The following is a 14,682-nucleotide window of genomic DNA, read 5'->3' on the forward strand; positions in this document are numbered from 1 at the left end:
CGTGAGAGCTCAGAGCCACCTCCTTCGTGTTATCTACTCAGGTTCTCACTCTGAGTGAACTGAGGGCATGCTTTCTGGATTCCTTTTCATAATTTCTTGTTTCTCCCATCTCATCTTTCTTCGTCCAGAGAATTTAATTAGCTTGTTGTTTACCATCCCCACTAATGAGGAAGCGAGTCGACACGAGGTCAACACCAATCCAGCGGCAAACCTCTCTCACTGAACTCCACTCAAGTTTCCCGCTGCCCTTTACCATCAGGGGATGCTCCGCGGAGCGCCGAAGCCTGGCTGCCTCTCTTTCTTCTTCTTTTTTTTAGAGGACAATCCATTAACCAGTCGACACAGAAGAAAGATCTTGGGAAAAGCTATAGCATAGGCATAAAGTACACTACTCCTAACACTGTCCATGTCGATTTAAGAAAAAAAAAATGAAGACTATAAAAGCCTCTCCTGAGCATAGCTTTAATAAGCCTACACGTCTTGAAAGTTAACACGCATAAAAACACGTCCGATTTGTTCTCTCTGTGCTCCTGCTATTGCCATAGATAGTTTTAAGTTCTCAGCCGAAGATAACAAAGACTAGAAGGGATCACAGAGAGAGATAAACTGGGTCAAAGTGTTATAAGTGAAATCTTGTTTTAAGATGATCGCATTCTTTCAGTAATAAAGCCCAGTGCTATCACAACTCTGTAATTCTTCTCTTGGATGTCTGAAACCCTTGGGCAGCAGAGAGATGAGATGAGAAGGAGGAACCCGGGACCTGCCCCTTTCCTGACGCCGGTTTCTCCAGAGGTCATTCCAGCGCACGCTAATGCTCCACTAATCCCAGTGCTGTCTCCGTGCTGTCGGCTGGACATGCAGGCAGCTCTCCCCTTCTGCCTTTGGACATATCACCCACACTGGGTAACATCGAGGACAGTTTGTACAGTGTGGGACGGTCTGGGTTTGGAATTAGACAAGCCTGCGTCCTGGAGTGTGGCAGAGTATGCCGGCCCAGAATATGCCACTTTGGCATCCGGATTATTTTGAGGGTAACTGAGAAACAGTAGATACAAGAAGAGGTCTCTGTCTTCCCCTTATTTGCCTAAAAGCAGGACATAAACTTGTGAAGGTGCTCCCCTCCCCCTTTTTACCGAGGAAGGACAGAAGTTAATCAGAGGAGACAACTCTACACCCTCATGAGTCCAGGAAAAAACACAGGAGGAATCAGCACCACAAACCTCACTGAAACTAGCCTTTATCCAGCATTTGTTTCACGATGTATTTGCCTTCCCATAATGTGCTGCCCCAGAAGCTCAGTGCTTTTCCTTGTCTCATTTCTCTAGATGTGTATTGTTCTTTTTTTTTTAAAGATTTTATTTATTTATTCAACAGAGATAGAGACAGCCAGCGAGAGAGGGAACACAAGCAGGGGGAGTGGGAGAGGAAGAAGCAGGCTCATAGCTTAGGAGCCTGATGTGGGGCTCGATCCCATAACGCCGGGATCACGCCCTGAGCCGAAGGCAGACGCTTAACTGCTGTGCCACCCAGGCGCCCTTAGAAGTGTATCGTTCTTTTGCTAAGGTGCTACATGAGCCCAAGTGCTAACCAACCCCTTAGAGGGAGAAGGTGGTCAGGGATTCCTCCCGTGTAACAGAGCCACCTGAAGAATGTCCCTGAGTGACACTTAGTGCATTGCTGCCCATCTCCATAAGGGCATTTGAAACAATAGCAACAACAAAAGAACTCTATGTTATCCATTACCATATTTAAATATATTTTCCTGGGCATCTTCCCAAACATCTTGTTCCGGTTTTCCTTTAAGTTCCATTTCTTCCACAGCTGTTCTCACTTCTACGATCCCTGTTTTTGCTTCTTGAGCTGAAAAAATGACTGAAGCTGTTTTGTTCCCCTCTATCTCACTCCTTCTTGGTATCATGCGCCCTCTATCCTTCCTCAGTTTCCCCTCACCCTTCTTCAGTTCTTCTCTTTTCTCAATACTCTTTTCTTTCCTAGGTTTCGGTGAAGTTGGATTTTTGTCAAGGCCCATTGCAATAATGCACCTATGAAAAATAGAAAATAAGGTGTTTATTAACCTTTGTATATAACACAGTGGAAACTCAAAGCTTTTTAAATCATTTATTTCTTATTCTAGTAAGAAATATTATCAGAAATATTTTATTATAGTACACATAGTTAATTAGAATAAGCTATTTTCTCACTCATACCAAATTCTTGTAAATGAACACAAACAATTAGTAATAATTTTACCCACGGTAACAAACAAGAAAACAACTTAACAACTAAGAACAGTTGTCTCAAACTAAAACTCATGCCTTCAAAGCGTGTTTTTAGCCTTATTAGAGTGTCCAATAAACATATCATTCAAGTTCTTAAATGAGAATTATGTGATAAAAGAACATTCAGGTATATAAATAGGGAAGCTGAGATAAAAATAATCAGAAGAAAGATGCCATTCAGTCTTAGATAATTTGTTATTCCAACAACACAACAACAAAAGACTTGTATACAAGACTGACTCTAAATAAATATGATTGATTTTTTAAGAAACATACACAGTCAAATGTTGTTGTGCCCTTTATATAAACACCTCGGGAGCCTGCGTGCTTGTTTTAATAGAACTGTCATCATTGTTTTTAGAATGGCCTTTTGAAGTCTGTACGACAATCTTTTGGTGACTTTTCCTGGCAATAAGCTTTTGTTCTTTGGAGATGGCAATAATTTGTAGAGGTCATAAAGTCATTTAAAGTCAAATCTGGTGAAACAAGCAGATGATCTGAATGTACATTAAAAAATATTTTTTAAATCAGCTATAATAAAAGTAACATGAATAAATCCTTCTATAGCTTTTTTCCTAGCTCTCAAGTTAATACTGAAATAAGAATTCCAATTATGATAATAACACAGATATTAATTAAAATGATTATAATAAATAGTAAGATAATTGAGCATTCCCTCTGTGCCAAGCTCTTTCCTGGGTACTATATACACATTATCTTACAGGATTCATTACCTTACCCAGGACGATACAATAAGAACTATCATCACAACTTGACAAATTTGAGGAAACTGAGGCTGGCAGACCTCCAGGCCTTGCCCAAGCTCACCCAGCAGGCAGGTGAGGGATGGAGCTGGATCCTGGCTCAGGATTGCTAGATTCCATCTCCTCACAACGAGGTACAAAGATATTGTTAGATTACAGGTGTAGCCCTCCCAGGACAGCCCCACGGACAGATCTACACTGCCCAGCTTCCCACCAGGGAAAGGGCTCACACTCTTCACCATAAACTAGCACAATCTGGAGAAGTTTGCACCAAGGCCTAGAGACGACCCGTGACCTGAGAAAGGTGCCTGGCAATTGTCAGCCTCCACCAGCCTCCTCCTGTAGAACTCCCTGCATCCCCTTCCCTGCACGACTGAGTGGGAAACCGAATCAATACAGTGCACAGGTGAAAGCGGATCAAATGTAGTCAAGATGTGTCCGTCCAGGAAGAAAAGAAACAATATGTAAAATCTGAAAACCGCTCAGCGTGAATCAGCTCCAATGGCCATTTCTTGAGTTAAAGTATTCACCGAACTTCAGCCATCCCAAGTCTAGAAATAGCATAGGAATCAATTCTTCCAGCTTACGAGAACTTAGTTATATCACTTATCTTTTCAATATCTCCCCATAAAATAAAGCTAAAAGATCTGCGCTCAAAGAAACTATCAGGCTGTAAAAAATGAGATAATAAAAATACACTCACCTCCCCCACATTAAGCCTGATAAATGTTTCTTGCCTGTAACGATGATGTACTTCGCACACTGCTTTCCTTGGAATAAAGGTGTCATGAATCTTCACAGAATATGATTACTAGCATTGCCTTCTGTTCAAGCTGTTCTTCCCTTATCAATGGCAACCCCAAATCCATCGATTTGGAGCTTCTGATCTGCTGTTACTTTTAGTTTATGTTGTGACCACGTAGAGGCTTTGACGCCTCCCTACTGCACGCACAGACTTTTCATGGCCCATCTGCTTCGGGGAACTGGACGAACAAAGTGAGCAACATCTGTGCTCTCCTCACCACTGACCACCTATTTGACTTCTGAGTACAATCTGAGGTGTGGATTCTGATTTCCAAAGCGCAGCGCAGCCTGCATCCTACTTGACTGGGCCATTCTCCCTCCCTGCTTCACTCCAGCAACTGAAAACAACTACCTTGTCTCTACAGTTTCCATGACTGACGGATGGGTACAACTGTGGGACCTCCACACTTAGACGTGACCGCTGCTGAGCCTTTCTTGTTTTCCGAAGACCTTAAACAGGTAATTCCTATTCATTTTTAGAACTTAAACTCCCTCTTGGTGTTTTAAATAATCCTCTCCTCATAACCAAAGTTCCAGAGCCAGTATTTTTTAAATGAATTAAAATTAATTTCTTTTTTAACAAATTAGAGGCATTAATGTACACTCCTTAAAACAATTAAAAGTATTATTGTGGATGTGACCCCCCCCAAAAGGTTATGTAACGCTATAAGTGAATAATATTATGTTTTATAAATATTTATTTTATATTTATATTATATAAATAATTTTTTAAAAGGTAACAAACCTAACAGGTCTTATTCTTTAATATCATGACCATTTTGTTTTTATTATTTGAAAAGATCAAAGAAGCTAGAGGGAATCAAATGAAATCATATAAAAAATTATACATAGACTAGTAAAAGTGTTAAATAGGACAGTAGATGCCATCAATCAGATTTTAGTACTGATTATTAAACCTCCATAGGAAGTGTTTATAACCAAACATTTACAGTTTGGATTTATACAGCAACTCTCAGAGAATGCAATGTTTTTGTGCACGGATGACTGTATATGAGCTCATTGGCTTTCCTGGGAGTCAAACGGAAAGTTGTTAAATGACTTGCCCACAAATATGGAGAAAGCATATTTGAGTTGGAAAAGGAAAACAGCCTCAGGTGGGTCCTAAGTACACCTGGGCACTCCTACTGTATTGCTCTAGACCATTCACTGCCCCACTTGCTGGATGACTCTTCCATACCTTTACTCCCTCCTAAAACCTCCAATCCCTTCTTCCTTACGCCAAAACCTCAGCTGATAAATTCCTGTTTGACTGAAATTATAGAAACAATCCACAGAGTATTTGCAGTTGACCCCAACACGTCCAGCTGACACATATTAACTGGTTTACTTGTTATTTGCCTTTCCCCCATTAGAATGGGCTCCACGAGGGCAGGAGCTTTGGTTGGTTCGCTCATGTTTTCTAGCTTGGCATATATCAATTTTCCATGAGTCCTTTCAGAAAAAAATTAAAGAAAGCCTACAAGCAAGTGTCCTAATTTCAAACAGAATGTCCAATATGAAAGCTGATAAGCGACAGTCAAAACCGACCCTTCATCATGCATTAAAATTAGGGGCGTGAGATTAAAACTAGGGGTGTGAGAATGATAACTGGGCCACACCATGATGCAAGCATGACCTGTCATACCCAACCACATAAGACAGATGCTTGGCACATGCTTTGGGACTCCCAAACCAGTTCCTAAGAAGAATGTGAATAAAACACCCTCTCTCCTTCCCTTCAGAAACAGAATTTAAAGCAGTATGAGGAGAGGGAGAGAGAGAGAGAAACAGAATTTGGAACACCACCAGCTTTTATCCCCATTATAGAATACATCTGGAAATCTAACTTATATCTAATAATTTCAAATACAACACACCGTGTTATAATAAGCAACGGTTAACTTAGACATTTTAGGCTTATCACACTGATACCTTTGTTAACAAACTGTGATGAGAAATGCATCAGTAGAAGCATAAAAAGAAAAATGTAGCAAACTTGCCCTCTACCAAAGGACATTTGTTTCCATACTTGTAGCAAGGAGATGATCTCTCCACGCACACAAACCCAAAGTAGCCTCGTTTGCCTCCAAGTCTGGAACCTTTTCGATGCTTGTATTCACAGCAGGAGCTTAACCTGTTCACCTGCATCCCATTCAGGAAAAAGGTGAGACTGAAGGGAAAGCCATGGTGCCTTTTGGAAATAAACTGAAAGGTCTCTGGAATTAAAAAAGTAAACACATCAGTGAAAGCAACTGACTTTGTACTAATATGTTCAAAATCACATTTTTCTATTAGAAAGTACAGTATTATGCTCTAGATCACCTTATTAACTTGAGGACAATTTTTAATCATAAAAACACATGCTATTATTTTTATTTACATAAATACTCCAAGGCATTATAAAACTCTGATTTGTAATAAAATAATAACATTATATGAGCTGTTACTATGGCCAGGCATTATGCCCGATAATCTTGGGTCTGTTATTTCTCAACAAACACATGAAGTGAGAATATTATTATCACTAGTTTCTATATGCAGAAATTAAAGTTCGAGGGAACTCAGTAATTGATCCATACAGTACGTAGGAGAGTCAGTGTTGGGAGTCCAAATACCTCTCTAGATTCCATCTTGCTATTTAGCTACTGATAAAGTATATGGCAAAAGGCTACTGCGAGCTCAGTAATGCTTTTAAATAAATGTGTATTTTTAGCTATGACTTGAGCCAGCCTAATACATATATGGATGAGGTAGAATTATTCCATCTCAAATCCATTCTCAGATCTGCCTGGATTTGGGTCCCCTTCTTGTTCCCCCACCCACCCAAAAGTCCCACCAATAAATTAAGAACCACTGCTTGTAGTTAATAAATTTTAATCATCCCAAGTCTTTATAATGCTCTTTGGAAAGGTCTCACCCTAGAGATCCCAAATTCTAGGTCTAAGAAAACACTATTCTACAGAGCAACTCAGAAACCTGCTTTTCATGACACTTCTAATGTCACTTCCTACAAAACAGGTCTCTCTGGACTCTTCCACTTGCACTAGTCATGGAGTTGATCAGTTCATCTCTCTGCTCTGAACACATTTCTTGTTGTTGCTGTTATTACAGTCATTTAAAAATATGGCAACACCAGGGCTTCTCAAACTTTAGTGTGCATCAGAATACCCTGAAAGGCTTATTGTAACACAGATGGTGGGCTTCTCCCCAGAGTTTCTGATTCACTAGGGCCCAAGAATTTGCATTTCTATTAAGTTGCCAGGTGATGCTTGAGCTTCTGGTCCAGGGACCCCACTTTGAAAACCCTGATGTAGCTGTCTGCTGCCCTGAATGTTTGTGAAATCCATGACAGCTGGAACTGGTCTGACTCATCTTTGTTTCCCCAGGTCCCAGGACAATGGCATAGGAGGCCCCCGATAACTAATTAATAAATTATTATTTTAACCTGTTTCATAGTCATCTGGAAATGCTATGTTCATACCACACTCCGCCCCCAAAAGCTGTCTAGATCAGTTTGCAACTTGTACTAAAGAACAGAACTACTGGAAAGGTAATTCCATTATCTATACCTTAGTATGTGTGATGTACAAGGAAGCACACAAGGGAAGACAAAATTGAAAAGTTAGCATCTGGGGAAACTAAGATACAACAGATTTAAAAATCCACTTGTCTTACTGATGCATGGACTCCTAAGCATGGACTAGAAAGCGAGCTTGACTGCTTTCTTTCCAGAAACGTGAATGGGACATTCATGTCATGCAATCTATTCTGCTGCAGCATCACACCCCCAACTACCTGAGGTCCCAGCCCAGGAAGAGGGTGCAGCTAAGGAAATGCTGAGAGCAGGCGCAGGAGGCGGACTTCTTGGGGCGACTGCCCTTCCACCGTGTGGCCATGTGGCTGGAGAGTGCACCCACCCGTTAGTCCATTCCTTCCTTTTTTGTTCAAACTTACTGAACAAGAATTGACACCCTCTGCTTTTCTTCCCTGGTTATTTCTTTTTTAAGCTTATATTTTAAAATTTAGTGATGCTTTCCAACCCTGACTTAATGGTTTCTGCATGGAATAATGGAAAGACTATAGACCAGAGGTCAGAAGATTTGGGTCCGTGTCCTAGTTTCTCACTTATAAGTTGAGTATCCCTTGGTAGGTCATCGGACGGTTGCATTTCAGAATTCTCATCTATTAAACGAGGATGGCCGCGGGAGGGGGCGAAGGAGTTGGGTGGAGGGAGCCATCCAGTCTCCCCACATCACTGAGTAGCCTTACACGATATAATGTGCAGTGCTAGAAAGCAAGCTATACTATTTGTAAAACGTGGTTATTCATTGTTGACTGGCAGCGGCTTGCACTGTTTTAGGCACTAAAGAGGAACTAAAGTACTGAAAAAAAAAATCAAATATGGTCTCCTGACTCAAGAAGTTATAATTCAACAGGAGAGACAAAAATAATATGCCAGATTTCTGGAGTGAGGTCCCCAAATCCTCTCCCCTTAAAATTTTGTCTCCAAAAACGGACCAAAGACTTAAAAGAAACTGAACCACCGCTATTCATCAAAAATTACTGAACTTTTCGTAAGAACAGAGGGAATCTGAGGCATTCTTGCCTGGGGCTGCTCCCATCCCCCTTCCCCAACAGCAGTTCTTCCCGGGTTCTAACAGGGGAGGGCAGGCCATAAATAACCAGCAGCTTCCCTGTCAGTGGGGGCTGACTTCATCTGGAACAAAAAACAAAAAACCTTGGGAGTGGCATTCCCTGTAATAAGTAGCAATCTTGGAGGCAAGCTAACATGGAAGGTCAGAGATTCTGCTAGCTGAGACTGTAGTTGCAATCAGGGCAAGCAGCAGGCTGATATACTAGCCAGAAACTTAACAGGGAGATACAGGCCGCAAGGCCATTGTAGACACATTCGATAAGCTCTCCATATGTCCCCCGCTGACGCGAAGTGGCATGGATTGGAGTAGGCCCAACCTAGTCACACATCCCCGGCCAACGGGGAGCTTGTACCCACGAACAAAGAAAACACAAGGAAGCCTGGTGGAAAATAAAAGTTAAAGCATACTTGAAAACTCCCTGAACTTTGGATGGACTCCTCAACCCGCTACAGTGGGCTGAATATTGCCTTCTAAAAATCCATGACTGTCCAGAACTGCAGAGTGTGACCTTATCTGGAAATAGGGTCTTTGCAGATACAAGCTATGAAGGATCAAGATGAAATCATCCTGGATTTGCTTTGTCAAACAAATTCAATGACTGACATCCTTACAAGAAGAGGACAGGACACACAGGCAAGAATGACAGGTGAGGACAGAGGACCCAGAGATGGGAATACTGGGCTACCAGTCAGGGAATGCCAAGGATTGCAGGGAATCCCCAGAAGTTGGAAGAGGCAAGGGAAGATTCTCCCTAGAGCTATTAGATGGAGGATGGCCCTGCTAATAATACCCGATTTCAGATGTCTGACCTCCAGAGCTGTGAGAGAATTGTATTTCTGTTGTTTTAAGCCACCAGTTTTGGGGATTTGTTACATTCGCCCCAGGAAACAAATACACCCGCACACAGATCCGTGGCACAAGGGGGGGGCTGTACTTTATTCAAAGTCTTCTGACTCTGTACTGGTTCAAAGTCTTTGAGCACAGCCTCTGACAAATCACTAGATGTTCAATAAACTGTGAAAGCACAGAGACAACCCGAGGAGACCAGCCTGAAAAAGAAAAAGAGATAAAATCTGAGCAGAGGCATTACACTGGCTGTCCACCAAGGAGAGGGGGCGTGGACTTCACGGATTTCAGAGAAGTTACTAAACAGACAACAGCAAAAAGAGTGAGAACAATTAACCTTCAAGAGGGAAAAGTCAGAATCTAGAATCCACAGCTGCTGTAATACATGATCGAAAATGTCCAGTTTTCAACAACAACAAAAAAAATCAAAAGACGTGTATGTAAGAAGCAGAAAAGTGTGGCCCACACTCAGGGGGGAAAAAAAGCCATCAGATCCACTCCTAGGCATCTGCTCAAGAGAAATGACCAGATGTCTACACAAAAACTTGCACCACAGCATGATTTATAATGGTCCCAAATTAGAAACAGTACAAGTGTACGTGTAGCGGATGGAATACATTCAGGGATGTAAGAAGAGGGAGCAGCCATTGATAAATGCTGTGAATAGATGACTCTCAGAAACGTCAGGCCAAGTGAAAGAAGCAAGACACCAATGTTGCCTATTGTAAGGTTTCATTTCTACAAAATGTCCAGAAAAGGTGTATCTGTAGAGACTGGCAGCGGGTCAGTGGCTGCCTGAGGCTGGCTACAAAGAGCAAGGATTCTTGGCCAACAGGCACAAGGGAACTTTCTGAAGTGGTAGAGGGATTCTGAAACTGGTTTGTGCTAATGGCTGCACAACCCTATAAAATGCTTAAAACCCAGTGCATTGTACACTCACAATGGGTGAATTTTGTGGAATATAAGTTACACCTCAATAAGCTATTTTTAAAAACTAAAAACTCAATATAGGTAACAAGTAAAAGAAAAATGAAAACCAGTTACTCTAAGTCACGGTGTAATGAAATGCTTCAGTTTTCAGGGGAGACTAAGAGCCATAGGCCACGGAGAGAGGGTCGAACGCAGTGGAAGTTGGCTGAGAAAGCTTCATAGCCTCAATGTAAATCTTAAGAGATGGATAAAATTTGAATTTAAAATCCTATCTTGAATTTAAACTCCTTTGTCCTACTGCAGACAAAGGAACAGCACTCCAAAAGACAAGATAACAGCACGGGGGTGGGGAAACAGGGAAGCAGCTGTTTTGTACAGGAGTAAAGGGGAAAGTACAAATCGGTACAAAGGATCAGGTTATGAAAACACAGGAAAATGGGGCAGAAAAGGAAGGGATTATAAGAGGGTCAGAAAAAAGAAAAGTCACTTTGCTCTTTGTATCCACATGAACCCAGGAGGACAAGGTTTGCCTTGTTTGAAAGGATGAACATGGTAAATAAAAATGCCTGCAAAGAACTCTACTAATGTAGCAAAAATACTTGGTGACTTCATAGGTGTACCTAACAAGCGGTCAATATGTGGCTTGATGTCTCAAATCAAACTGTAAGACATCACATCAATGAATTACTAAGGGAATAAAAGATGCACTTGCCACATTCCTAAATAATTAATTTTATTGTTATTTCTCATCCAAAAGCAAGACAAATTAACGAATGCCACATTTTTAATTAGTTTACTGCTCCAAGCAGAATGTTAAAAGCCCTTTTTTTTTTTTTAAACAGAACTCTTCTAAAAACCTATTCACATTTCACTGAATCATGCACAGCTTTGATTTGTAAAACGGGCAGATTCTTTTCAGCCCAGCTAAATTGCTAAGATTGCTGAACCACAAGTCAACTCTGAGCCACCCAACTTTTCAATTTTCAACAATTACTTTCCTGGCAATCAAAGGGCAAGATGAGACAAAATTATTGTGTGGACAGGATTCAATTATTTAAGTCCCCATTCCATCCTGTTACTCAAGTCTGTCCAATGACACAACAAAAGTCAGTCCCAGGATCAATAGGTATGCAAAACAACACTTAGCTAAGTAACACTCTCCCTTACTTTTTGGTTTTGCATTGTTACCACAGAGGATATGTGGTCTTCCTGAGAATCATTCGGCTAGCTAAGCCTTGTTCTTGTTTCATTCATAGGTACCACGTTTTCCAGCAGGCAATAGACACATATATGCATTGTCTTGAAGAAAGCGTGATCCAAGACCCAGGAAAAGTTTCATTACGTTCATTCCAATTGTATATGACAGCTAATTTCAGCAATTCTTCTAAATTGATGCTTGAAAGTTACACTTTCAAAAATGAAGTGTCTATGCCACTATCATTAGGGGTTTCATACCTCTCATATTGTGGAAATGTAGGAAACCCTTTGCCACTAAGAATAGCTAACTGAGCAAGGGTCCTGCCCCTACTCAGAGGTCCAGGATCTGCTCTTGACCAGGCCCCAAGCTGTGTGTGCGACCTTAGGAAGCCATTGTACCTCTGGACTTCTCTCATTTTCATCATCTACAAGATGGAAGGAATGAACTCTCAAATGCTATGACAAAGTGGCAAAGTTAAGTTGCATTTCAGCCAGGTATATAAAATGGAGAAAAAGTTTCTACCATTACTGAGCATTATTTTTTATAAATACGTTTTATAAATCTTTATAAAGTTAAAACTAACATTCAAATGTTTAATCTTTTCNACCTACTCAGAGGTCCAGGATCTGCTCTTGACCGGGCCCCAAGCTGTGCGTGCGACCTTAGGAAGCCATTGTACCTCTGGACTTCTCTCATTTTCATCATCTACAAGATGGAAGGAATGAACTTTCAAATGCTATGACAAAGTGGCAAAGTTAAGTTGCATTTCAGCCAGGTATATAAAATGGAGAAAAAGTTTCTACCATTACTGAGCATTATTTTTTATAAATACGTTTTATAAATCTTTATAAAGTTAAAACTAACATTCAAATGTTTAATCTTTCTTTTTTTTAAAAAGATTTTATTTATTTATTCATTTGACAGAGATAGAGACAGCCAGCGAGAGATGGAACACAAGCAGGGGGAGTGGGAGAAGAAGCAGGCTCATATCAGAGGAGCCTGATGTGGGGCTCGATCCCANTTTTTTTAAAGATTTTATTTATTTATTCATTCGACAGAGATAGAGACAGCCAGCGAGAGATGGAACACAAGCAGGGGGAGTGGGAGAAGAAGAAGGCTCATATCAGAGGAGCCTGATGTGGGGCTCGATCCCATAACGCCGGGATCACGCCCTGAGCTAAAGGCAGACGCTTAACTGCTGTGCCACCCAGGCGCCCCCAAATGTTTAATCTTTCTTATGTTGGAAAGTTTTAAATATCTAATCCCTAAATCTGTCTAGTTTCTTTTTAAGTACCTGAAATTTTTAGAATTAACAGTCCCTATGTTTGAGTGATAAAGGAAATCAGAAAAGCCAAAAGTAACAATTCCATTCTTGCCCCCAACTCCTAGGACTCCCTAAACTTGTATCAAGATTGCCCAAATATAAATATTTCTTTTACTCAGTGAAAATGCAATTACTTTCTAAACAGAGTTTCTTAAGCAAGAAAATAACAAATATAATCCTATAACAACTTGTCCTTTTAATTGCTATTCCACACAACTAAATATTGATGAAAACCACTTCAGTACAATATGTGAAACCCTATATTGGATATAAAAATTATCTTCTGCTAAGAAACATGGATTTATGATCAAATGAAGGCAGAAATGTACTAAAATCCATCTAGCCAAATTCTGCACCAAGTTATTTAGGTGTGATTCACCCTGAAGTTTATTGGATTTGTGATTTTATCTCAACATTTTTCTAAAGAACAAATTGCCAATCTGGTATTTTCCCCTTAGAATAATGTATGATATAACTCACTATGGCAGGCCAAATAGTTAACTTGTAATTTGGGGGACAGTTTATTCGTGAAACATTTTAATGATCATGTAACTCCCTCCCCAAATTAATCTGTTACCGGGTTAAATCACTCCAAATTCTTTCTTCCACAATCTGCAAGAGTAATTGCCGCTTCGGTTTCAATCATGGAGCAGTAAATCTAGATTTACTTTGAGGCAGCTGTTTTATAAGTCCCTGGATATGCATAATTTCATAGAGTGATTGAAGTCATTTTGATATGATATCAACAATAGCTTATCTATAGCATCAACTTTAAGCGATTAAAAAAAATACTTCGCATTTTATGTGTACCTTTTTCAAGTAGTTTGCCTTTGTAGACACAAAGGTTTTCCCCACCACAATGCTGTTGATAAACTTTTATTTCATCCCGGAAGTCTGGGTGATCATGAGACAGGTGCACAGTTTTCCCCAAATAGATCATTGTAATAGCTGCATTACTATGCGGTGGTGTTTTATGAATCTTTCTTGAATCCTAGAATGAACAAAAGAAGGGGGCTTATTAATTAATTACTTTCTAATCAGAGAGAAATGATACTGTAATAGGAGGAGTAGAAAAGGCTCTTCCCTAGCAATAAAACCTTGATAAAATGTCAGTCTTCCTAGGGTACAAAAAGTCAAGCCCGTTACCAAAGAAATCTCTCTAACAGTTACATGTGTTTTGGCTTTGTGTTTTTAATATAAATGCCAGGGATCTGGACAAAGTTTGTCACTTTTTATTTTACTTGTGTGTGTGTTTTATACAACAAAAATATCAGTAACACGAAGAGGAAACTGCTCTTGGTTCTTTCAGCTGGTTCTCAGATAAAAATTCAAATCAAATTAATTAAATATTGGTGGCATAATTTTGTTCTAATTTGTTTTTGCAATTGAGTGCTTTATCTTTACACTTGAGCACTGACAATGTACCCTTCCCTGATCTTCTCCTATGTGAGAGGGGGATGGCACAGGTTCGATTCCTTCTGTGGTCTCTCTGAGGATTAGAGACATGTGTTATATGCCTAGGACTATCCATCTTTACAGGAAGGATTCATTCAATGAAAATCCAACATCATTAATATTATTTTTCATATCAAACGGTAAACCCAACAACAACAACAACAACAACAACAACAAAAACCCTGTTCTATGGTGTTTACACATTTATTTATAAAATAAGCAACAAATTGATATGCCAGAGATGAAAAGAAATGTCCTCCACCTGGCCTCCTCATTTATACTCTGAAGTACTTTCACAAGAGTGAATAAGCAAAGTGTTTATCTAACCTCTAAGAGGAAGATGAGGAAAGAAGCAGGAAAAGGAAGAAGAGGGGACCGAGAAATAGTCATGGTTGGTTGAGAGACTTTCAAGAGAGCCTAGTAAGAA

At 40.2% G+C, this 14,682-nt stretch overlaps 1 protein-coding gene across 1 annotated transcript in view; it reads right to left on the reverse strand.

Annotated features, from left to right (window-relative positions):
* Positions 1 to 14,682, reverse strand: part of ERICH3 (glutamate rich 3) — a 103,518-nt gene that overhangs the window by 31,114 nt on the left and 57,722 nt on the right. The window contains 2 exon segments of the mRNA XM_019797165.2: positions 1,744 to 2,042; positions 5,877 to 6,063. Of these exon segments, the coding sequence (XP_019652724.2) occupies positions 1,744 to 2,042; positions 5,877 to 6,063 (486 nt within the window).

Source organism: Ailuropoda melanoleuca, chromosome 2, assembly GCF_002007445.2.
Source record: "Ailuropoda melanoleuca isolate Jingjing chromosome 2, ASM200744v2, whole genome shotgun sequence".
Taxonomy (NCBI): Eukaryota; Metazoa; Chordata; class Mammalia; order Carnivora; family Ursidae; genus Ailuropoda; species Ailuropoda melanoleuca.